Source organism: Microcaecilia unicolor, chromosome 1 (assembly GCF_901765095.1).
Source record: "Microcaecilia unicolor chromosome 1, aMicUni1.1, whole genome shotgun sequence".
NCBI lineage: Eukaryota > Metazoa > Chordata > Amphibia > Gymnophiona > Siphonopidae > Microcaecilia > Microcaecilia unicolor.
The window spans coordinates 726,971,178-726,996,688 of NC_044031.1; the positions used below are offsets into that span (position 1 = coordinate 726,971,178).

The 25,511-nt window shown below is 41.9% G+C and overlaps 1 protein-coding gene across 1 annotated transcript in view; it reads left to right on the forward strand.

Moving 5' to 3' along the window:
• EFL1 (elongation factor like GTPase 1) overlaps positions 1 to 25,511 on the forward strand; it is a 446,854-nt gene that overhangs the window by 10,848 nt on the left and 410,495 nt on the right. Inside the window, 3 exon segments of the mRNA XM_030189629.1 lie at positions 3,132 to 3,265; positions 7,437 to 7,574; positions 21,289 to 21,503. Of these exon segments, the coding sequence (XP_030045489.1) occupies positions 3,132 to 3,265; positions 7,437 to 7,574; positions 21,289 to 21,503 (487 nt within the window).

The window sequence follows — 25,511 nt, forward strand, 5'->3', positions numbered from 1 at the left end:
ATTCGTGGTATGTGCTCTTAAGGAGTTTTTTTTTCCTGCATGTTCTGTTGTTCGTTTCTTTTGCATTCACTGAAACTCTTAAGAAACTTTCCTATCTATGCAGTGAAATCAAGTAGTAATGCCTTAATGGGAAAAAGGAAAAATTAAGTGGATGGAGAACAGAGTGGCCAGTGCTACACAGCTGAAGATGAATAACCTTTTTTTCTTTTAATGCTTATGGGGTTGGCTCCTTTGATTTGGAAATTAACATACCATCAATTTGGTTCCTGGGAGCAGTATTTATCCTTTTTGGAGTGGCCTTTATTTAAAACAGATATATTGCCAGTATTACTACTACTGCTTAACACTTCTACAGTGCTACAAGGCATACGCAGCGCTGTACACCATACACGAAAAGACAGTCCCTGCTCAAAGAGCTCACAATCTAAATATGGAATGTTGCTGGTGGAATAGCAACATTTCATGTAGAATCTCAAATAGTAGCAACAGAATCTCCAATAGTAGCAACATTCCATGTAGAATCTCAAATAATAGCAACATTCCAGAATCTCAAATAGTAGCAACATTCCATGTTCCACTGCACTAACCACTGGGCTACTCCTCCACTAGCAACATTCCATCTAGAAGCCTGCCCTTGCAGATCAGCAACGGGGCCGCGCAGGCTTCTGTTTCTGTGAGTCTGACGTCCTGCACATACGTGCAGGACGTCAGACTCACAGAAACAGAAGCCTGCGCGGCCGCGTTCCTGATCTGCAAGGGCAGGCTTCTACATTACTACTACTACTAGTTATCACTTCTGTAGCGCTACAAGGCATACGCAGCGCTGTACACCATACACGAAAAGACAGTCCCTGCTCAAAGAGCTCACAATCTAAATAAGACAGACAGACAGAACAATTAAAAGGTAAGGGAATTAAAGAGGTGGGGATAAAAGGTATAGGCAAGTGAGCAGTGATTAGGAGTCAAAAGCAGTGTTAAAGATGTGGGCCAAAGACGGAGCTAGACGTACAGGTTTGGGAAGTCTATTCCAGGCGTGAGGTGCAGCGAGGTAAAAGGAACGGAGTCTGGAATTAGCAGTAATGGAGAAGGGGACAGACGAGAGATTTATCTACAGAACGGAGTGCCCGAGGGGGGCGTAGGGAGAGACAAGAGTGGAGAGGTACTGGGGAGCGGAAGAGTGAATGCATTTATAGGTCAGTAAGAGAAGTTTGAATTGAATGCGGAAACGGATAGGGAGCCAGTGAAGTGACTTGGGGAGAGGGCTAATGTGAGCATAGCGACTTTGGCGAAAAATGAGTCGCTCAGCAGAGTTTTGGACCGATTGAAGAGGAGAGAGATGGCTAAGGGAGGCCGGTGAGAAGTAGGTTGCAATAATCAAGGCGAGAGGTGATAAGAGTGTGGATAAGGGTTCTGGTGGTGTGCTCAGAGAGGAGCGGATTGATTTGCTGATGTTATAGCGAAAGAAACAACAGGTTTTGGCAATCTGCTGAATTTGAGCAGAGAAGGAGAGAAAGGAGTTAGCCAGTACTAACAATAAAATGTTTCTTCATAGCAGTTCAGTTTTGGTTCTCATACGTTTGATTTTGATGCCTCTTCTAGTGGTTTGTTACTGTTACAGTACCAGTTGATAACTGTTTTTGTCTTTTTACCACCACCCCAAATTAATATGTACCAGCCACCCTTAATTTAGGCCACGTATGAGAAAATTCAAATCTTTTTTATTTACTTACCACATTACAATTCAGAATATATCTTTTCTCATTGGAGAACAGCTCTGCTATACATAAGTACTATCTGAAACTGTCTCAGTTTCTTAGTTTTCCCTTTCTACCCCTTTTTGGAGGTCGTATATTATGCTACCCAATCCTTTGAGATTGTCAAGAAATCATGTTCCCACCATCTGTTTCCCCTTAGACCACTAATCGTATTCCTTGTTCTTTATCCTGTTATTCATCTGGGTTCTGCATAGAATGCTCTACGCCTGGCTCCTTTTCCTGTGTCAACTTTATCAGCCCTGCCTTTTGACTGTCCCTCGTGTGCCCTCTGATGAGTGTTTTTCTGCATAACAGATATAGTATCAGCCACTCACATTTCCTAGTGAAAGAGAATTTTATTTTCCCCCCAGGCAAATATGGAAAGCATTTCTAAATACTTAGTTTTTGTTGAGGTCATTTCCTAACAGCTAGCATGTGCTAATGCTGTTAACATTTATTGCCTACCACAGAACTGTCACGTAACGCCTAGCACCCATCTGGGGCTAACCCTGCGGCCACCTAGAGGGTCTGTCCCAGCACCGCTGAGGCCCACTACCACCTGTGCACGTGCTTTACTCTGGCATACCCTTCCTCCCACCTGCTGGGTTACGCTTGCCTCTGGCAAGTCTCCCACCTGCAGCTTAATTCCCCAGTGGTTTCTAAGGACAAGGGGACCCACTGTTCCTATAAAGAACCCACAGACCCAAAACACAAACCACCAGGATTCTTAGTCCTGGACAAACAGAGCTAATAAATGAATTGATTTATTATCATAACAAGTTAGAACAGTGAACGGATGAATAGGGTGTAATTAGCAGACAATAACAGGTAAATTAAACAGGAATCAATATTAAACTAACTGAACACTTATTCACTAACTAGTACCTGGGGAGTTAAGGAAAATTAACTTCTCACAGTCTTTGAACAAGGTCTCAGTATAGAGGTCTGTACCTTCCACACTTCCACTCTGAGTCTAAAGATTTTCAGCAGATTCAATCAGAGCCCAGAGCATAAACACTGAGGGGCTTCTGACCAACAGCAGTGCAGATTAGTTCCCCTCAGCTTAGGCGGGAAGAAGAAGAAACTCACTTCTGTAACAACTTTACAAACAAAGGACAGACACCATCTGCTGGCCAAACAAGGGAAATGCACATCATAAAAAATAGCTATACAATTTACAAGCAGGAAAATTCCCTGTTTCGCCACAAGAACTCATTTATGCATTGGGCTGTGTAGTAGATAAGGTGCATTAACAGCATTAGCACATGTTGTTAGTAAATGAGCCCATGAATTTGGAAAAAAGAATTGTTCTTATTAAAAACATTTGAAAAATTAGCATCTTTGTACATTTACAGAGAAGTTCCTGCTTGTTTACAGATGGCCAGGAGTACCTCATCAATTTGATTGACTCCCCAGGACATGTAGATTTTTCTTCAGAAGTATCAACTGCGGTGCGGCTCTGTGATGGATCAATCATTGTAGTGGATGCTGTCGAAGGAGTCTGTCCACAGGTAATGGAAAAACATTACGGAGAAATTGTACAAGAAACACATATTTTCAGTGACCTGTGCTTATAGGGAAGGGAGAAATGCCTAATAATCCATTATCTTAATATTAATCCCTGACTTGCAAGACACTTACTGGTAACTAGCATCCTGTCTGCAGGAGCTGGAGTCCAAGGTGAAGACCTGATGCCCAGCACGATGTTAACTGACAGAAATGTTCCTTTTCAGAGTAGATTGCTGGTATTGTAGTATGAACTATGTTTATTTTGTGGACTATGTATTTTATTATCTTTTTCTTATCAAGATGAAGCAATTGATTTAAATGTCCTTGAAACAAGGCAGTGCTAGGGGGATTGATGTTCCATCCAATGAGATTGCTTAGAATCAAATCATAACCAAGGAGGTGGGTGCAAAAGGAATGGTCCTTCCAAAGACGCAAGGAAGACGGATCCTTTTACACAGAGTTTTTCTAGCTCACATTGCAACTTCATCATTTATTCAAGTAATCCACACTAACATTGGATTTTTTAATGAATGTATTCCACACACATCTGTGTAGGATTTGTGCCTTCGTTTATTCATTTTCACTATTACTGTAATTACTATATCATCTCTGTTTTTACATTAGTGGCCTAGTGGTTAGAGTGGTGGACTTTGGTCCTGAGGAACTGGGTTCAATTCCCACTGCAGGCACAGGCAGCTCCTTGTGACTCTGGGCAAGTCACTTAACCCTCCATTGCCCCAGGTACAAATACGTACCTAAGCCGCATTGAGCCTGCCATGAGTGGGAAAGTGTGGCATACAAATAAAAAAAACCCACAGAACATTGCCCATTTTTATTATTTTTTGCTCTTTCCTCTTTTTAATAGATGAAGTGTGTTGCATAATCAGTATGGCGACACCGCTTCCAAAATAAACTATACACATGCGTATCTAGCCATGTCATCATAACATTGGTATTTCTTTACACACTTTTTCCTCCAGATTGAATAGTGTGCCTAGACATCTGCGCCGAAATCCAAGCAAATTCTTTAACAACACATGTAACTTAAGAAGTTTAACAAGCTAATGAGCGCTTAAGCAATAATGAGCACTAATTGGCACTAATTAGAATTTACACAGACAACTCGCTAAGTGTACTCAGTAACAAAGTGCACCAAAATTCTAATGCGTGTAAGCAAAAAGGGCATGGTTATAGGCGGGGAAATGGGCGTTTCATGGGTGTTCCAAAATTTACACGTGTAGTTATAGAATATGGCCCAGTGCGCATACGTCTATGCACTGGGATTTACACCACGTTTTTGTCGGTGTAAATGGATGTGCGTAGTTTTAGGCATTGAAATAACTAAGCGTATTCTATATACAGTGCCTAAATTTAGGCGCCATTTGTAGAATCTCCCCCTTGTTGTTTAACCTTTTATGGTGCCTTTTTTTAAGGCACCTTTATCTTTAATTCAGCCACTGCATGTTAAACACTGGAATAAATGTGCTTTTGTATATCTCAGTATGGCAATTTGAAAAGAGATTTCTTACATACCATTTTCCACCGATACAGTACTGAGTTAGTAAGATTGGCACCAAAATCAAAGGATTGCACCATAATATACATTTTCTGTATTCACATACAGAAGATTTTTTTTATCTAACGGCAAAACATGTTCTCTGTGACCTTGAACTTTCTTGAAGGTATGTTTAGAAATCACATGGCATTTAATTTTCACCATGTCATTATTCATCTTCTCATACAGCATTGGAGAGAAGGCGGCTGAGGGGAGATATGATAGAGGTCTATAAAATAATCAGTGCAGTTGAACGGGTAGATATGAAGCGTCTGTTCACGCTTTCCAGAAATACTAGGACTAGGAGGCATACGATGAAGCTACAATGTAGTAAATTTAAAACGAATCGGAGAAAATGTTTCTTCACTGAATGTGTAATTAAACTCTGGAATTCGTTGCCAGAGAATGTGGTAAAGGCGGTTAGCTTAGCGGAGTTTAAAAAAGGTTTGGACGGCTTCCTAAAGGTAAAGTCCATAGACCGTTATTAAATAGACTTGGGGAAAATCCACTATTTGTGGGATAAGCAGTATAAAATGTTTTGTACATTTTTGGGATCTTGCCGGATATTTGTGACCTTGATTGGCCACTGTTGGAAATAGAATGCTAGGCTCGATGGACCTTTGGTCTTTCTCAGTATGGCAATACTTATGCACTTATAAACATCCCGATGTAGTCTGTTTTGATATTCCCGCATTTCCTTAGTAAGGTATGCCTACGTAAAGCAAGCTAAATTTTCACAACATATTATTGCGGTTGTAGAATCCCCAATTTTTGTTTTTGTCTCTTTGCCGCAGCCACTCTGCAGTAGATTCAACCCTTATGTTTGACATTCGGTCCCATTTCCTGGTCCCTTTTAACTATTCACACACTGTCATACATCTCTCTTGTCATGCACTCTTGGGTTTTGATTTCTGTAGTTGTCCTTCCCAATTAACATATTTTTTAATTCTCACATATAACACGTTACACAGTTGGTCAATATCGGCATACATCTAACTCTTCAGTTCTGAAACGCATTTGGTATTCACTTATTGCATATCTGTTGACAGAAGGGCTCTTCTGATGGATAATTTTATACACATGTAATTCTACATCTGTATATTTTTATAGTTATTTCATCAGGCTCTCTTTATACTTTAGCCATCATTACAGAAACTAGAAGCCTATACAGCTTTGCTGATAATTTACAAAACAGTGTGATTCAAACTGTCACGCTTTTGCGGCAAAGTTTCTTTTATTTGAGGCTGTATCAGTGTTTAACCATATCTATTTATAATGTATTTTTTAAAGTCATATCATTATTGCTATATTTAATGTTTATGAAATATCAAAGTATAATATGACTACACATCAGTCCTGTATAATTGTATTACAGTATACCCAGGCTTTTATACTCTTTAAAGTTTATGTAGAATATAATTGTTTGTCTAAGAGATTATCTCTTTGTTTTTGACTTTGTATACATATATATACATATATTTTCCCCTATATATCTTCATGTTATTCACATAGTACTATAACTGTTTTCAGTATTTATTTTGAATGTGCTTTTTTAGATAATTGCTTTTATATGCAATTTTATGTATTTTGGTATTTGCTTTTTATATATTTGTAATTTTTGACATTTTACCATTTTACCATTTCGTATATATTTTATAGACTCCTGAGACAGGCACTCTAGTGCCATGTTGAATCTTCTAGGAGTAATAAACTAACTTGTGTGTACAAAGATCTTCTGTCTTCCTCCCGATTTTAGAAGGACCATTCCTTTTGCAACCTACTCCTTAGTTCTCTACTTGATCTGTTCGTAGGGATTAGTGTTCCTCCACTTCACGTGGTTGATTTTTTTAGAATCAAATCAGTCAGTTCAGCAAACTAGTGCTGATGCATATTGGTGAGATACCATAATACATGCCTGCAACAAACTGCAAAATAATTTGTCACATTAATGAAAAAGAATAAAAAATGGAATCCCATTGTTCTAAAATATTTTCATTTATATGAGAAATTATTCTAAAGTAGATGAATTAAAATGATGATAATTCTTATGTTTGTGGCGGCACTGGTGTTGTTCAGGTGCAATAAATCTTTGCCCCAAAGAGCTTTAATTCTAACTGGATACCTAAAGCAGCAGGCTATAAAGTGACTTATCCAAGGTCGCAGGGCATATTGGCATGTGGTGAGATTTGAACCCTGGTTCTCAACCTATTATTTCTACCAGTAGGCTAATGGTCTTCACTCCCAGTCCTCAAGGGCCACCATCAGGGTCAGGTTTTCAGGATATCCCTAATGAATATGCATGAGAGAGATCTGCACATGATGGAGATAACTTCATATGCAAATCTCTTTTATGCATATTCATTGAGGATATCCTGAAAACCTAACCTGCTGGCAGCCCTAGGCCGTGCTTCCACTATTTTTCTCCATAATGTCTATCCAAACCACTTTAAAACACTTGACTGAAGATTGTTCTGCATGAAGGTATGTATCATCTGTAGTAAGAGGAAATCAGTTTGTGATTATATTGATGCCTCCTGTGAAAGAAAGGCACTTTGTATTATTTTGTTCTGTAAAGAGCTACTGATTTGCTTCTTACTTTCATTGCTTTGTTTCATTAGACACAGGCAGTTCTTCGACAAGCCTGGCTTGAAAACATCCGTCCTGTACTGCTGATAAATAAATTAGATCGTTTGATAGTGGAGCTCAAACTGACTTCACAGGAAGCTTATATACACCTTCAAAAAATCTTAGAACAGGTATGTTAATGTAGCAACCTTGTAAATGATTCATTAGTGTACTGGCAACCAGTGGAATTGCTTTAGTAGTGGGGAAGTGCGGTCATAGTGGGTTTGAACGTCATATTAAACAAATAGCAGTGTTTTGAGTTCTTTGCAGTTTTTTTTTTAGTCATGATTTGGGCAGTCCAGCATAAATGGCATTGCAATAATCCAAATGGGAAGTGAAAAAGAATAGAACAAGGGCGTGAAGCTGATTTGTATAAAATTAATGACGAATTGCACGCAATTTCTGAAAATGTAGAAAACAAATTTTAGATGAGAAATTTGTGGCAAGAACGATAAGGATGAGTCAAAGATGATACCTAGGTAATGAAAAGTGGTTACTGGGGAAATGAGAGTTCAAAACAGTTGGATAGGGTAGGACAGGAGTGTTAATGCACAAGAAAACAAGCATGCAACTGGTTTGAGCACTAAGTGGTGTCCTTTTATCCACAATGCAACTGAGTCAAGACAGGATTACAAAGATTTAAGTGATGGGGATAGAGGGGAGGTAGGAAAAAGCCAGGGATAGTGCTGGGCAGACTTATACGGTCTGTGCCAGAGCCGGTGGTGGGAGGCGGGGCTGGTGGTTGGGAGGCGGGGATAATGCTGGGCAGACTTATACGGTCTGTGCCAGAGCCGGTGGTGGGAGGCGGGGATAGTGCTGGCCAGACTTATACGGTCGGTGCCCTGAAGAGCACAGGTACAAATCAAAGTAGGGTATACACAAAAAGTAGCACATATGAGTTATCTTGTTGGGCAGACTGGATGGACCGTGCAGGTCTTTTTCTGCCGTCATCTACTATGTTACTATATGTTACTATGTCAGCATAAATATGGACTGCATTATGAAAATACTGAATCAGAGTAGCAAGGAGACTAAGAAAGAGATTGAAAAGTAGGGGAGAAAGAGATTGATCCTTGAGGGACACCACAGTGCAACTCCTGTTTCACCGAGATAGTATCAGAAACACGAACCTGAAAAAATACGCTGAGAAAGAAATGAGGTAATCCAAGAAAGTGCCGGACCTAGAGCAGCCAGGTGTGAGAGAAGAAGAGAGTGGTCAACAAGATCAAAGGCTGCTAATAGATCAAGAGACATTGCAAGAACAATTTTATGATGATCAGAATGTGTGTGTAGCTCGCTGAGGAGGTCTGCCATGATTGTTTTGGTACTGAAATGTTTTGTGAAACTGGACTGTCCTGGGTGAAGGGCTAGTGATTTCTCTACAAAGGAGGTGAGTTGATCAAAACCTTTGGCCAAGAGGGGTCTCTCCTCAGCAAATAGCTCAGACTGTAAGCATCCAATGCATAATACCAGCCGTTATTTTTAGTATTCATATTTAATACTGGAACTGATGCCAGAGCTTTCTACCAGGGCTTAATTTGTAGACAAAAAAGAAGTGGAACTGGGGGCAGGACCAGAAGTGAACTTTACTTCTACACACACAATAATTCATTTATGGATTAAAAGGAAGCTGGCATGTACATGTACTTGGAAAATTCATATATTTAATGTTAAAAATGTTATTAAAGAATATCACCCACAGTAGTACAAATTTGCAACATTATCAACAAAATCTTGGCCTAATAAAAGTTTTTCTCAACATTTACACATATGATACCATAGTGGTGTTCTCAGAAATCTTTGGCAGCTGGGTGGCATGAAGGAGTACTGCCCTGCAATGGCAGAAGGAGCAAGTGTCTATTTTTACTGAAGCACTTGCTTCTTTTTGCTATTGCAGGGCAGAGAGCTGGGTTGGGGCTTAAATTTCCAGAGACCTTTGGTCTGTCACAGTATAGTAGTTCTTATGTGTTAAATGTAAATATGTTCTGTATCCACAAAACAACAGATAGGACATTTCTCCTTGGAAGTCACCATACAAAAAAATATTCTGATTGTCATGTCATCTGAGCAACAGCAACACAAATCTCTCCATGGAATACAAAAGCTGACAAAGATTCCAACTGACCAAACACGTAGCAAACCTGACATACAACAGTAGCACTAATTCCTAAGATTCAAATAACAAGACCCCTGCCTATGAATAGGCAACACTATAAATATTACACTAGGCCATAGAACACCAATATACCTACTACTGGTCCAACAGAACAAATGGGATTGCTATAGATATCTACATAGACTACTTGCAAACAACATACCGCTCATCGGTCACAGGCAGAGCACAGCATAGGAGCCAGATCTGTGAATCCAGCTCCTTCATTAAATCTAGGTAGGGTTATTAGTATTGTGTCTGGCACCTCCAATCATTTTGAAATGTTGGCATGTATGCACAGACAGACCCTCATCAAATAGAGATCACAAATTAGAAATAGAAATATGAAAACAAAAATTGATCTGGTGACCCCAAGAAGTCAAAACTTGGCACTCAACACTGGAAAAGTAAAAACAAACTCATTTATTCTTGTATTGAACACAGTACAGAGATATCCATGATGCATGTTCCCCAAAACTAACATATTCCAGTTCATAAATTCAGAATAAAAATACTTTTTTTCTACCTTTGTTATCTGGGTATTTTATTTATCCATTCATGTTGGTCCCAGTGAGTTTCTCTCTTTTGCTTTCCTGTCTGTCTTCTGCCAGCTTTCTGTATTTTTCTTTTTTCCTTCTCCTTTTGTCTTTTTCTAGTCCCTCACATATGTATCTGACATATTTTTCTTTCCCTTTTAGCTTTTTCCCCACTATCTTTTTTTGCCTTTCTGCCCATTCAAATTTAATCCTCTTTCTTACCCCCCCAGTTCTCCAACTCCTTCTTTTTACTTTTCACATACTTATCAACTTTCCATCTCCTTAGCTCAGTCCCTAGCTTTGTCATTTCCAATCTCACTCCTTCCCCATTCTCCTATTCCCTTCTGTCACCCCACATTATCGTGTTTTTATCCTCTGTACTCACCACTCTCCTGTCGTTCATCTCCTTGACAACCCCATCATAGACTCTCCAACATGTTATTGAGCATTTCCCCACCCTCCACCTTTGTAGCTCAGCATCTCTACTGTCTGTCTCCTTCTCTCCACCCCATACTCTTGTAGGCAAACATCTTTACTCTCTCCCCCCCCAACATTTGTATCCTATCATCTCCCTGTCTCCTCTTCATTCCCTACCCCAGCAGTTCAGCTTCTGTCCTTTCTAGCCAACAATGTAGCTTCTTTTTTCTCTCTCTGTTTCCCCCCATAGTCAGCATCCCCCTCTCTATCCATTTTCGTTTCCTTACCTTCATAGTTGGTATCTCCCCCCTCTCTCTCTCTCCACTTCATCTCCTCCTTCCTCTCTCCAGTTCTCCTCTCCCCCAATAGTCAGCATCTCCCCACTATTTCCCACTTCATATCTAAAATCCCGCTGTCTCTTACATAAGTACATAAGTATTGCCATGCTGGGACAAACCAAAGGTCCATCAAACCCAGCATCCTGTTTCCAACAGTGGCCAACTCAGGTCACAAATACCTAGCAAGATCCCAAAAAAGTTCAATACATGTTATGCTGCTTATTCCAGAAATAAGCAGTGGATTTTCCCCATCATTTTAAAAATGGTCTATGGACTTTTCCTTTAGGAAGCCGGCCAAACCTTTTTTAAACCCCCGCTAAACTAACCGCCTTTAAAATATTTTCTGTTAACAAATTCCAGAGTTTAATTACACGTTGAGTGAAGAAATATTTTCTCCGATTCATTTTAAATTTACTACTTTGTAGCTTCATCGCATGCCCCCTAGTCCTACTATTTTTCGAGAGTAAACAAACGATTCACGTCTACCTGTTCCACTCCACTCATTATTTTATAGACCTCGTATCATATCTCCCCTCAGCCGTCTTTTCTCCAAGCTGAAGAGCCCTAGATGCTTCAGCCTTTCCTCATAGGGAAGTCGTCCCATCCCCTTTATCATTTTCGTCATCCTTCTCTGTAGCTTTTCTAATTCCACTATAGCTTTTTTGAGATGCGGTGACCAGAATTGAACACAATATTCGAGATGCGGTCACACCATGGACCAATACAAAGTTATTATAACATCCTCATTTTTGTTTTCCATTGCTTTCCTATTAATACCTAACATTCTATTTGCTTTCTTAGCCACCGCAGCACACTGAGCAGAGGGTTTCAACGTATATTTAGTGATGACGCCTAGATCCCTTTCTAGGTCGGTGACTCCTAACGTGGAACCTCTTTCCCACATGCATCACTTTGCACTTGCTCACATTAAACGTCATCTGCCATTTAGATGCCCAGTCTCGTAAGGTCCTCTTGTAATTTTTCACAAACCTCTTGCAATTTAACAACTTTGAATAACTTTGTGTCGTCAGCAAATTTAATTACCACACGAGTTACTCCCATCTCTAGGTCATTTATAAATATGTTAAAAAGCAGTGGTTCCAGCACAGACCCCCTGGGGAACCCCACTATCTACCCTTCTCCATTGAGAATACTGGCCATTTAACCCTACTCTCTGTTTTCTATCTTTTAACCAGTTTTTAATCAAAAATAGGACACTACCTCCTATCCCGTGACGCTCCGGTTTCTTCTGGATTCTTTCATGAGGTACTTTGTCAAACGCCTTTTGAAAACCCAGATACACAGTATGAACTGGCTCCCCTTTATCCACATGTTTGTTCACCCCTTCAAAGAAATGTAATAGATTGGTGAGGCAAGATTTCCCTTCACTAAATCTATGTTTCATTAATCCATGCTTTTGAATATGCTCTATCATTTTGTTCTTTATAATAGTCTCTTCCCTCACCTTGCCTCCATTATGCCCTCTCCTCCTGTCCCCTCTACCAGAGGTCAATATTTCTCCTTCTCCCCCCACCCCACTCCATTGGTCCACTGTTCTCCTTCTCCCCCCCCCCCACCACAGGTCCAGCTTCCCCCCCCCCCCCCAATGGTCCAGCTTTTACTCTTTCTTTACCCACCAATCAACCAGTTCAGTTCAGCTTCTTACTGCCACTGGTCCAGTTTTTCTGTTTCTCCTCTCCAACCCACCCCCACTCCACTCACCATTGGCCCAGCTTTTCTCCTTCTCCACTCCAGTCCCGTGGTCAAGCTTCTCTCTCTTTTGCTTCTCCTCTAATGCGCAATGGTATCCCTCCCTCCCTCCCTCCCTCCCTCCCTCTCTCTCCTCACCCCACCTCCATACCTTTTCAAAGTTGTCTTCTTGTTTTAGAGGTTGTCAGCAGTGATTCACAATGCATTGCTCATGCCGCTATTGGAGCCTTCTGTCTGACCTTCCCGCCTGTGTGGAAACAGTTGCGTCAGATAGAAGGCTCCAATGTCTGCACGAGCAGTGTATTGTGAATTGCTGCTTGCTGCTGACAACCTTTAAAACAGAAGATATCTTTGAAAAGGTTTGGGGGAGTGAGGAAAGGGATGCCATCGCACATTAGAGAAGGAGCAAAATGGAGAGAAGCCTGACCGCGGGGGTGGGGAGGAGGGGAAGAAGTCATGGGTGGTGATGTCATTTCCTGAGCCAAAGAATGGATGCAACGCTGTGCCACCCTGCTCTCTATACATAAATATAGTCCAATGTTACTCCTAGAATAAATAATCCGGAAGTGAAACTGCCTTTTCTGTTATGTAGCTTCCCACTATTCCAGAACCTGTGGGATAATTGTGTCCCTCAATCAGCAGGTGGAGATAGAGAATCACATATGAGTTATCTTATTGGGCAGACTGGATGGACTGTGCAGGTCTTTTTCTCCCGTCATCTACTATGTTATGTTACCTGGACTAGATGTCAGACACCCCAGGGTACAGAAAGAACTCAAAACTGAAATTGCTGATTTAATTGCTGATCTGTTGTTAGTGATCTGTAACCTGTCGTTAAAGTCATCCGTAGTACCTGAAGATTGGAGGGTGGCCAATGTAATGAAAATTTAAAGGGTTCCGGGGTGATCTGGGAAATTACAGACTGGTAAGTCTGACTGCAGTGCTGGGGAAAATAATGAAAATTATTATAAAGAATAAAATTATGGAACACATAGACAAACATGGTTTAATGGGGCAGAGTGAGCGTGGGTTCAGCCATGGAAAGTCTTGCCTCACCAGTTTGCTTCATTTCTTTGAAGGCGTAAATAAACATCAATAGCTGGTTGATATAGAGAGGCATTTTTGAAAGAAACGTCCAAGTTGGGATTTGGACGTCTTTGTAAAACGTCCAAATCCGGGGGCGGGGAAAACCGTATTTTTGAAAATAGGTGGACGTCTATCTTTCATTTCGAAAATACCATGGACGTCCTTGGATTTGGACGTCCCTAGACATAGACGTCTTTGACTTTTGGCAATTTTCGAAACCAAAGACGTCCATGTCAAAAACGTCCAACTGCAAGCCATTTGGACGTGGGAGGAGCCAGCATTTGTAGTGCACTGGTCCCCCTGACATGCCAGGACACCAACCGGGCACCCTAGGGGGCACTGCAGTGGACTTCATAAAATGCTCCCAGGTACACAGCTCCCTTACCTTGTGGTCTGAGCCCCCCAAAACCCACTACCCACAACTGTACACCATTACCATAGCCCTTACGGGCGAAGGGGGCACCTATATTTGGGTTCAGTGGGTTTGTGGTGGGTTTTGGCGGGCTCACAGTTTCCTGCACAAGTGTAACAGGTAGTGGGGGGAATGGCCTGGGTCCACCTGTCTGAATTGCACTAAAATACTCCAGGGACCTGCATACTGCTGTCATGGACCTGAGTATGACATTTGAGGCTGGCACAAAATATTTTTAAAGATGTTTTTTGAGGGTGGGAGGGGATTAGTGACCTCGTCCCTCCGGTGGTCATCTGGTCATTTCAGGCACCTTTTTGTGCCTTATTCGTTATAAAAACATGTCCGGGTGAAAACGTCCATGTTATGTCCCTTCATTTTTCGATTATGGCTCAAACACGTCCAAGTCTTAGGCACGCCCAAGTCCCGCCTTCACCATGCCTCCGATACTTCCCCTTGAAATTTGGACGTCCTTGCGACGGACTGCAGTTGGAGATGTCCAAAATCGGGTTTCAGTTATACCGATTGGACGTCTCTGGGAGATGGACGTCCATGTTCCGATTTATGTCGAAAGATGGACGTCCATCTTTTTTGAAAATGAGCCTGTTTGTGTATCTGGATTTTCAGAAAGCTTTTGACAAAGTTCCTCTTGAGAGACTCCTGAGAAAATTGAAAAGTCATGGGATAGGAGGCAATGTCCTTCTGTGGTTTAGGAATTGGTTATTGGACAGAGGAACAGAGGGTAGGGTTAAATGGCCATTTTTCTCAGTGGAGGAAGGTGAAAGAGGAGTGCTGCAGGGAATTTGCAAATGATACAAAACTATTCAAAGTTGTCAAAACACATGCGGATTGTGAAAAATTGCACGAAGACCTTAGAAATTAGAAGACTGGGCATCTAAATGGCAGATGAAATTTAATGTGGACAAAATGCAAAGTGATGCACATTGGAAAAAATAATCTGAATCGTAGTGATGTTAGGGTCCACCTTAGGAGTCAGCACTCAAGAAAAAAATCTAGGTGTCATTGTAGACAATACGCTGAAATCTTCTGCCCAATGTGCAGCGATGGCCAAAAAGGCAAACAGGATGCTAGGAATTATTAATGAAGGGAATCAAAATAAGACTAAATATATTATAATGCCTCTGTATCGCTGCATGGTGCAACCTCACCTTGTGTATTGCATTCAATTCTGGTTACTCTATCTCATAAAAGGTGTAGCGTAATTAGAAAAGTTTCAAAGAAGAGCTTCCAAAATGATAAAGGCACTGGAACTCCTCCCATATGAGGAAAGGATAAAGAGGTTAGGCTCTTCGGTTTGGAAAAGAGATGGCTGAGGGGGAATGTGATTGAGGTTAATAAAATCCTGACTGGTATAGAACGGGTAGAAGTGAATTGATTTTTTACTCTTTCAAAAAGTACAAAAACCACAATGAAATTACATGGAAATACTTTTAAAACAAATAAGAGGAAATATTTTTTCACTCAAAGAATAGTTAAGCTCTGTTGCTGGAGGCTGTGGTAATAGTGGAGTTGTAGGTTACTTGCCACCTGTATGGTTCACACTGGACACTTCCCACTCACCAATTCCCATCTGGAAAATTGCCACCTAGGACAATTACCACCTAACCAATTCCCACCGCTCAAGGGAGAACAATTCCCACCCTTTACAATCATGAAGCATCACAGTCTGAAATGTATCTCTTTCCTGTTTCCCTTCCTGATCATTTGGGGGGGGGGGCAGTGCCCCCCACACCCTCGAAAACAGTACCTTTAACATGTCACACCACACAAAAAAAAAAATGAAAATAGACCAAAATCCAAATTAATAAATATAAAATACTAGTAAAAGAGGCCCGTTTCTGGAGCAAATGAAACGGGCGCTAGCAAGGTTTTCCTCCCCAACACCCCCCCCTTCTTCCTCCCTCCCTCCCTACCTACCTGCTGACCCCTTCGTCGTTCTGACGCCATTGCTCCGCACCTCCTGAACGCACCGTACGCCATTGCTCCGCCCTCGGTGTGTGACGCCATTGCTCCGCCCTCACGTTTGATGCGAGGGCGGGGCCCCAAGACTTGGCGATTTCGGTGGCTTCACCACCACGAACCCTTCAAACCTGTCTTGAAGGAAGTGACGTCAGTGGCTTGGCTTCACTGACTTCAGTGTCTTCAGAACGTTGAGGGTGAGTTTTATTATATAGGATAATGTATATTTAAAAAACTTACACAAAATATTATGAAAACATCCATGCCACACAATGACACTTCTCATAAAAAATACGATGTGTAAGAAAAAAAAACCCCAACAGAACACCAACACACACACAAAAAAAAAACCCGACATGCCATTAAGAAATAGCCGGGGGGGGGGGGGGGGGGGGGGGAACAGTTCTAGGAGGGAATTGTCCACCTTCAGAAAAAGTTCTAGGAGTCAATTGTTCAGCCTGGAATTGGTGAGTGGGAACTGTATGGGTGGCAACTAGCCTGCTACAAACAGCAGGTAGTGTGTTGGGGTTTAAAAGACGGTTGGACAAGTTCCTGCAGGAAAAGTCCATAGTCTGTTATTGAGATGGACATGGGGAAAGCCACTGCTTGCCCTGGGATTAGTAGTATGGAATGTTGCTACTGACTGGGTTTCTGCCAGGTACTTCTGACCTGGATTGGACACTGTTGGAAGCAGGATACTGGGCTAGCTGGACCATTGGTTTGACCTAGTATGGCTATTCTTATGTTCTTAACTGAAAACTGAGCTGAGTCATATTCCTCTTGGCATCCAGTCCATCTTCTCAGTATTTTCTATCTCCAGCAGGTGGATAGACAAACATTTTAGCCTCTGGTTCTAAGTGATTTGCTCCTGGTCCAGTTGATCAACTGGTCCCCAGCTGAGCTTTGCGGGTGGCTTGAGTCTGCAGAATCATATCTGGAGGACTTCAAATCCCTGTCTCTGGTGCCCTGCAAATTTACTTCTTTCCTCCCTTCACCTGTTCCTTGTTTCCTGTGGAGCTTTCCTTTTCCAGCACAACAATCTTTAAAAAATGTATATATATATTGAGAAGGATAGAGGTTTGCTGGAGCTCTTGGGAGAGTGTATCAGTCCTTGTGGAGACTGTGAGCTTGGGGAGCAGCCAGCAGTGGTAAAGTCTAACTAAAGTTTGATTCAGAATGAGTTGGAGGGCTGCAAGTTCCACGTGGTGCATGGGAAGGGTCCTGACTCACCGCTTGGGACACATTACGCTGCGCTTGTAACTGTCAAGGTGAATGGCAACTCCCACGGAGGCAGTTTAATGGTATTTCTGCTGTGAGACCCGCCGGCCAGCATCGGGTCATTGCAGCACATGTAAGCCAGGAATCTCGCAGGACGTAGAGGAAACAGTTGGCAGCAGCACATCCTAGGATTTGGTGCAGTATCTGAATATGTTGGGGTCACTGGGGTTTCCCATAGAGCCGGTGCACAGTTTGATGCAGGAGAGCCATAAAGGGCCCTATCTTGGGGCTGACTGGCAGTGAGGAGCAGCCTCTGTCTAATCACATGCAGAGCTCAGCCGTCAATTTTATAGCCTCAGGGCTGACAGAGCATTCAGCTGCATTGGGATCTTTGTTTTCTCTGGAGTTTATATTGCTCTTACATCAGGCCTATTTACTGAAGCAGGTACAGTCAGTGTCGCTTCAAGGTGCTTCAATTTCTTGCCCCACTGCCCCTCTGGCTCCTAAGAGATCTTTGGACCTCTAGGAGTGGGTAGATGAGGCTGTCTTCATCTCCCTCCTTATCTGATGTGGCCTTGGTCTATTCAAAGGAGCCATCGTTGAAGGAGCCATTAGAGGAGGGAGATAATCTGAAAGTACTGAGGTTGTTTCATAAAGAGGAACTCGGTACTCTTATTTCTGAGGCACTGGCAGTGCTTTCCATTGATCATCCTTCTGCTTTGGCACAGAAGTTCTATCTTTGTCAACCATGAGGGGGGCTTAGAGATTCTTTTAAGGCCTTCCCAGTTCATCCAGACATTCAGAATCTGATTACAGCAGAATGGGTCTTACCGGACATGTGGCTCAGAGTGGAAGGAGCCATGGTTCGCATCTACCCATTAGTTCTGAAATGGCCTCTTTGGGCCTTCAAGCAACAGTGTGCAGCTTGTTTGTGGCAAGAGCATACCTGAAGTGGCATCAGCAGTTGGCAACCACAAAATGGGCATCATAACGCCCAGCTGGAAGTGGGGTTGGCCTACTTGGCAGATGCTAGTTATGACATGTTATGGGTTGCAGCCCGCAGTACATCTTTGGCTGTCATGGCATGTTGACAACTGTGGTTGCAGCACTAGGCAGCAGATGCAGCATCAAAGTCATGTCTACTTAAACTTCCCTTTTGGGACAAGTGGCTATTTGGAGACGATCTCAGTAACTTGGTGAAAGAATTGGGGGAAGCTAAGCCACAGTGGTTGCCAGATGATAAGCTGAATACCTCTGATTGTCTTCAGGGGGCTCTTGATTTCGAGACAGCAGACAGTACCAGCCTGGTTGTCAGCAATATGGTCAGAAGTCCTGCTTTCAGGCACACCAGTCTTTCTTTCATGTGGACAGGAAGTCGTCTCAGTCAGCTAGAGCATCCAGTGCCACCAGAGCTTTTCTCAATAATGAGATACTGGCCCACCCGTTTCTTCCTCCGATGGAAGGACATCTTCAGGAGTTTTGGGAGGAGTGAGCCAAAATCACATCAGACCATTGGGTTCTGGATATTCTTACAGAAGGTTACAAGTTGGCGCTCTTCTCTTCTTGTAGTTTCCTTGTCGAAGGGGAACCAAGGCAGTTGAGGTTTAGGCCACTGTAGATTCTTGCTGGCACTCCAGGCCATTTTTCCAGTTCCCCAGGCTAAAAAGGGACAAGGCAAATACTCTATCTACTTTGTTGTCCCAAAGAAGGAAGGCACCTTTCATCTGGTCTTAGATCTCAAAAGTCTAAACCACTGCCTTCAAATGTCCTGCTTTCACAAGGAGACACTAAGAGCAACCATAGCCTCGGCTCAAACTTACCCAGATAGCATTCAGTTCATATAGGAAGTATGCCACTTGCAGCTTCCCTATTTGAGCTGTAAAATGCTGATTTACGTGCTCAGTTTTATAAACAACTTGTCCTCCATTATGGCAGTTCACAGTGGAGCTTGAAGCCCCAAACACAAAGAGACTCTGGGACTGAAAAAAATACACTGCATGGGATTTAACATTGTTTTCCAATAGGGCTGGTTGTGTTTTAAAACAATAGTTTACACTGCTCCTTTGTAATTGTCTTTGCATTGTAGTCTTTCACATTTGATGAATACAAATATTTAAATGTTACTTCTGAGAAATACATAGGGTAGTTTCTGTAGCAGCCCATCTAACTCATACAGGCAGTAGACACAAGTTAAGTTGATTTTCAGGACAAAAGTCCACATGCACTTTATTTTGAAAATTGTCCCACCAGAGGTGTCTGCAGAGTCAACACCTGCTGTTTAGTTTGCACAAACCTTTGTTGCAAATTTACATTTATACTTTTGACTTTTGAAAAGCCAAGAGTAAGTGCATAAATGCAGACCCTGCTGTACTTTCTGTGCTTAAACCACTGTTTCGTGCAATCTATATATGTTGTGGCCACGACTGCTTACGTCGGCCATAGAGCTGGTGTGAATGATCACAGCTAGATAGTGACTGTGTGTAAATCAGTGTTCTATAATTTACACATGTGTGATTGTGTATCCTGTCCAGTCTCCACCCATGTGAATGCCTGCCTGCAAGTATGTTCCATAGGAGATTGTAGTGTACAGAATAGTGTGTAGCTTGGAATATTGTCATTTGCACGCATATGGAGCCGGTACCCCAAACCTTTGATTGACTGCTTTATTTTTGTATTGTTTGACTCTGGCTCCTACTGATATTAAGCTTCAAATTCTTCTGGATCTGAAGTACTGATAAATATAACTTGACATCCAGTTCAAAGATTAAAATGATAAATTTACCATATATTTATGTATTAGGATTTATTTTCTGCCTTTTTGAACGAATTCATTCAAGGCGGTTTATAGTAAGAATAATCAAACATAAGCAATAGACAATTACAGCAGTAAAAATATTCAAATAACAGTACAAGATATGGCATAGTATTCTACTTACAGTGTCAACACAGTACGTAATAGAACATTTTAATAGACATAGAAGCATAGAAACATGACGGCAGATAAAGGCCATATGACCCATCCAGTCTGCCCATCCTCTGTAACCCCTAATTCTTCCTGTTCCTAAGTGATCCCACATACTTATCCCATGCCTTTTTAAATTCTGGAACAGTCCTTGACTCCACCACCTCCGCCGGGAGGCCATTCCACGCCTCCACCACCCTTTCTGTGAAATAATACTTCCTTAGATTACTCCTTCCCTCTTAACTTTGTCGTATGCCCCCTCATTCCAGAGCTCTCCTTCATTTGAAAAAGGTTCTCTTCCTGTACATAATTGCCTTTGAGATATTTAAACGTTTCTATCATGTCGCCTCTCTCCCTCCTCTCTTCCAGCGTATATATGTTGAGGTTCATAAGCTTGTCCCTATAATTTTTGCATTCAAGACTGCTTACTAATTTCATAGCCGCCCTCTGGACCGACTCCATCCTGTTTATATCTTTCCGTAGGTGCGGTCTCCAGAACTGCATGCAGTACTCCAAATGAGGCCTCACCAGAGACTTATACAACGGCACTATTGCCTCCTTTTTCCTGCTGGTCACGCCTCTCTTTATGCACCCAAGCATCCTTCTGGCTTTGGCCGTCGCTTTTTCTACCTGTTTGAAAGCTTTAAGGTCGTCAGACACAATCACCCCCAAGTCCCGCTCTTCCTTAGGGAATAAGCAAAGAAGGAGCATATAGATAGGTGAGAGAGTAAGAGGAGTTAGAAAATAAGGTGTCAAGTTAAAGAAAGTTGCACATGAGGTCAGATGTTACAAATTTTTATTTTGAAGCTAGAGTCTGAGTTGGTACATTTTTACCAACTCTGACTCCACCTAAAATTGCTTCTGACTCTACAGCCCTGCCACATACATGCATAAATGTGTAGAATACTGGCATCGAAGTGCATTTGCCATCTAAATCTAGATGGCATCAAATAGAATTATCCCTATACTATGTTTTATGTATGACCTGGTTCTGTGTAAGAGAAAGCAGGTATGAATTGTTTTTTCCTTCCTCATAGGTGAATGCAGTGACCGGAGCTCTTTTTACTTCAAAAGTTTTGGAAGAAAGAGCTGAGAAAGGCACAGAAAGTCAAATGATTGCTGATGCAGTGGATGGAGAGCAGGTTTATGACTGGAGTGCTGGCTTGGAGGAGACAGATGATTCGCATCTGTACTTCTCACCTGACCAGGGCAATGTGGTGTTTGCCAGTGCAATAGATGGCTGGGGTTTCAGGTTAGTCTTATTTTCAATGTAATCATTTCTACAATAGATAATGTCTGTGCATGGGATCATGGTGACAGGAGCGTTTTGAACAAAAGAAGGATATGGTTCCCAAGGTGATAAGGTGTGGACAAAAGAGTGAGGAAACAACAACAGATGGGGCAATATCGGGTGCCATAGAGGCACCCATAGCTGTTCCCTTTATTTGTTGGAAGAAAGTCCCTTGGAAACAGAAGTAGTTTTTCGTTAATGCTATGGTGGCCAGTGTTAAGACGAAATGATTAGGGATTCTTCTATATGATATGCAGTGCTATACAAATGCTAATAATAATAATATACATTGAGAGTTTTTCCTATGATGGCCAAAGCCTTAAGCTGTGAAATGTTAGTATACAGTGTTTCAATATTCAGGATGACAAATATAGTATCAGGTCACCATCGAAAGCATGAAGCATGTATCAAATGTGTCAAATCTCTTATATACAATGTAATTTGTGGGACATATGGTCTAAGAAAGAAGTCTGCAAACACTGAAAGAGGTTCAAGAACTGAACCCTTACCCAAAACTATGGGTCTACCAGGTGGGTTTGTGAGGGATTTATAGATTTTCGGTAATGTGTAAGTAGTCGGAATGACTGGATTTTCAGTAATGAGGAAAGCTTTTTCTTTGGGAGCGATATAGCCAGCATGTAAAGCAAAGCAAATTACTTCCTTAATTTCCTTACCCAGCTCTTTGGTGGGATCATTGGTTAAGCTAACATAATACTCCTGATCCAATAACTGTCTCTCAATTTCTTGAACATAATTACACCTGTTCATGACGACAGTACCCCCACCCCTACCAGCCAGCTTAATGAAGATATCATGGTTATACATCAAGGACCTGACTGCCAAATTTTCTTCTCTACTCAGATTGAAAAATCTCTGTTTCTTAGTTTGTTCATGATCTTCAACATCACAGAGAACACATTGTTTAAAGATATAGATAAGTGGGTCATCTGTTGTTTCCTCACTCTTTTGTCCACAATAGGAGCTTTTCATCAGACACTGCCAAATGTTTCATGGTACTTTGCGTCTCTTTGCATTATGAGGGTACAGCTTTTATTTTTATCTATAAAGCCCGTTTTATGTTTGGAAAATGACTCTTATAAAATTGTGTGGGGGTCTATACATGTTAAAAGTAGGTGAGCACAAGATCACATTTAGTTTTATGTGATCTGTGTGTGTGCATTTCCAGGTAGTTTGGATATTGCTGGGGTGAAGTAGCAATGTATGCACTTAGCAGTGGCAGCCACAAGCAACTAAAATGTATTTTTTGCATACCTGATCAATGCTTCAAGTATGATATAAAAATTTCCTTCAAACTGAAGTCTATGCTCTTGTGTTGGCTGTCCCACAAAATGTTTAATTTACTTTGAACTGAGAAAGTAAAAAGTAGTAGATGCACATTTTCTGTTTTATGCCTAATTTTCATTTGTGAATAGTTCTTGTCCAACAGTGGTTTTTGTTCTAAATCATTAGTAGGACAGTTTTGCAGGCCAACCAGTTCAGTCATTAGCATCAGACAGGGTCAAGCGACCCTTTGCTATAACAAACCTGAAACTAAGCTGTAAGGTATTATATTGATTTTATTCATTTTGTGATTTCTATTGTTTGTACTGTGCTAGATGAGTCTTTTTTTTTTTCTTCTTTCTTTGGCTAAAGTTGTTCAAAAAGGAATTTGTAGTATATATCATTGGTCTAGCCAGTACGTTTATGTCTCTTTCTGCTTCACTTTTTCGATAATACTAGGAGGATTTTAGATGGTCCTCATGTCGGTCACTTTGGTAATAAAAAAAAGATGATGCACTGCCCAGTAGATAAATCCCCACCTTTAGGGGAGACCCTGACAGTCAGACCAGGGTGTCCAAGGCCTTCTTTAAAATCATGGCTTGATGGTTACTGGTAGCAATGCTAGCTTTATTTTTGTAACTTTTTACCTATCAAGGGGCCCTTCTACTAAAAGTTGTTGAGTTTTGGGTTTAATGTGCTATAGCGCAGGATTTTAAAGCATGGCAAACCCAGAACTTTGAGAAGGAGCGTTCCCTCTATTTTTTATTGCAGGTCTTGTGTTAACTTTCAGATTAACATGTAATATTGGCTCCCAGTTAATGCAGAAGCATTAGATTTAATTGGAATTCATGTGTGTAAATTTAGGCATGGGATCCATGCCTAAATTTTACATGCAATCTGAAAATGGGAGTGTGGAAATGGGAGGGTCATGGGCAGAACAGTGTCGTTACTAAAATTAATGTGCATTGTTAAAGAATAATGAGGATACGCACCTAATATAGGAAGCTCTTTTCTATAAACCCTGCCTATCATTAAGCGCGGTTTATAGAATAGTTCTTTTTTCGGTGCTGATTTTTTCGGCCATGTACAGATTTCACCCCTTAGTGTACAATGAGTACAGTGCATTAACTTCCAAATGTCTTCCACGTGCACATTCTGCCCATGCTACGCCCAATGACAGAAATTTCAAAAACATTAAGTAATGCAGGCAGGTGGGGCTGTCGGGAGCAGTCAGATGGCTCTGTGGCACTGTGAAATGTTTGTTCTTGAATGAATGACTGTACTGTCCTATATTTTTTAATGACTTTCTTTTCTTAATCTATATTTTTAAAATCTGTTGTACCCTTTTGGGGGGCAAACTGATAGGTACAGCAGCGGGTCCTCTTCCCCTAGTTTTGTCCCAAAGGTAACCCATTAAGGTTCAAGGGGTCCCTCATGGACTGGCACAGGTGGGAGGCTGGCTCAAGTTTTTTATTTGGGAGTGAACCCTTATTTGCTCAGACCAGTGGGTCTTGAAAGTTGTTAGTGATGGCTATGCATTGGAGTTTGCGTTCACAGTTTCATATGCGTTTGATCTACCATGGCTCCCTCCCCAAGTGCAGAGTGGTGGAGGTTACCTTGGTCTATCTTCTCCAGAATCGGTGTGGTGGAGGAGGTCCCACTGATGGAATGGGGACAAGGCTGCTATTCTATCCTCATCTTAGACCTCAGAGGGGTCAATGGTGCTATTCTATCCTCATCTTAGACCTCAGAGGGGTCAATGGTGCCTTGCAAATCACTCAGTTTCACATGGAGACCCTCCATTTGGTGTTTGGGGGAGTTTCTTTCCTCTTTGGACCTGGTGGAGGCCTGCTTCCACATCCTCATTCGCCCAGACCACAGGAGGTTTCTGAGACTCTACGTGTTGGACAGATACTTCAGTTCAGGGCAATTCTGTTTGGCCTGGCCATGGTGCCTCAGACCTTTTCCAAGGTCATGGTGGTGGCCGCTGCTTTCCTCTGTAAGGAGAGAGTGTGGGTGCTTCTGTGTTTGAATGACTGGTTGATTTGGCAGAAGACTCTTGTACAGTGACGTCTCGTGTCACTAGGCGGGTGGAATGCCTGCTGTTCGTTGAGCTGTCCCAAGACCTGGAGTACCCGGAAGTAGAGGCTGACTGAATTTTGGATTTGGTTTTGGTGCCAAAACCAGCCCAGAATCTGCATTCAGCATTTATTTTTGTTTGTGTATTTTCAGCCAAACAAAATTTTTTCTTCTGTCTTGTGGCTTTCCTCCTCCCCCTCCTCTGGGCTCACCCATAGGCCTCCACTGCTGTCTCCCTCCATGGCCCACCTTACCACCCTGCTGGTCTAGTGGCTGATTGGTGCAGAAGCAATCCCTGGTTGCTCCTGCTCATCCATTTTCCATAATCAAAATGGCTGCCATGACTTCCAACAACAGTCTTGTGAGATTGGAGTTGACATGGGCAGGAGCAATCTTCAGTCTTTCCTTGAGTCCAGCTAGACCAGTCTAGCATCCCGCCCTGGGGGTTGGGGGGGGGTATCCCACTGACTGTGTTGGGCTATGGTTTTCCATGCCGCAGTTCTCTCAGAGTTGTTTATAGCTGCACTGTTTAAGTTTGGTTGATTGCTGTTTATCTACAGAGGTTCACAGGATCCTTTGGGTTTGTCTGTTTCTTGTCTTACAGGCCTT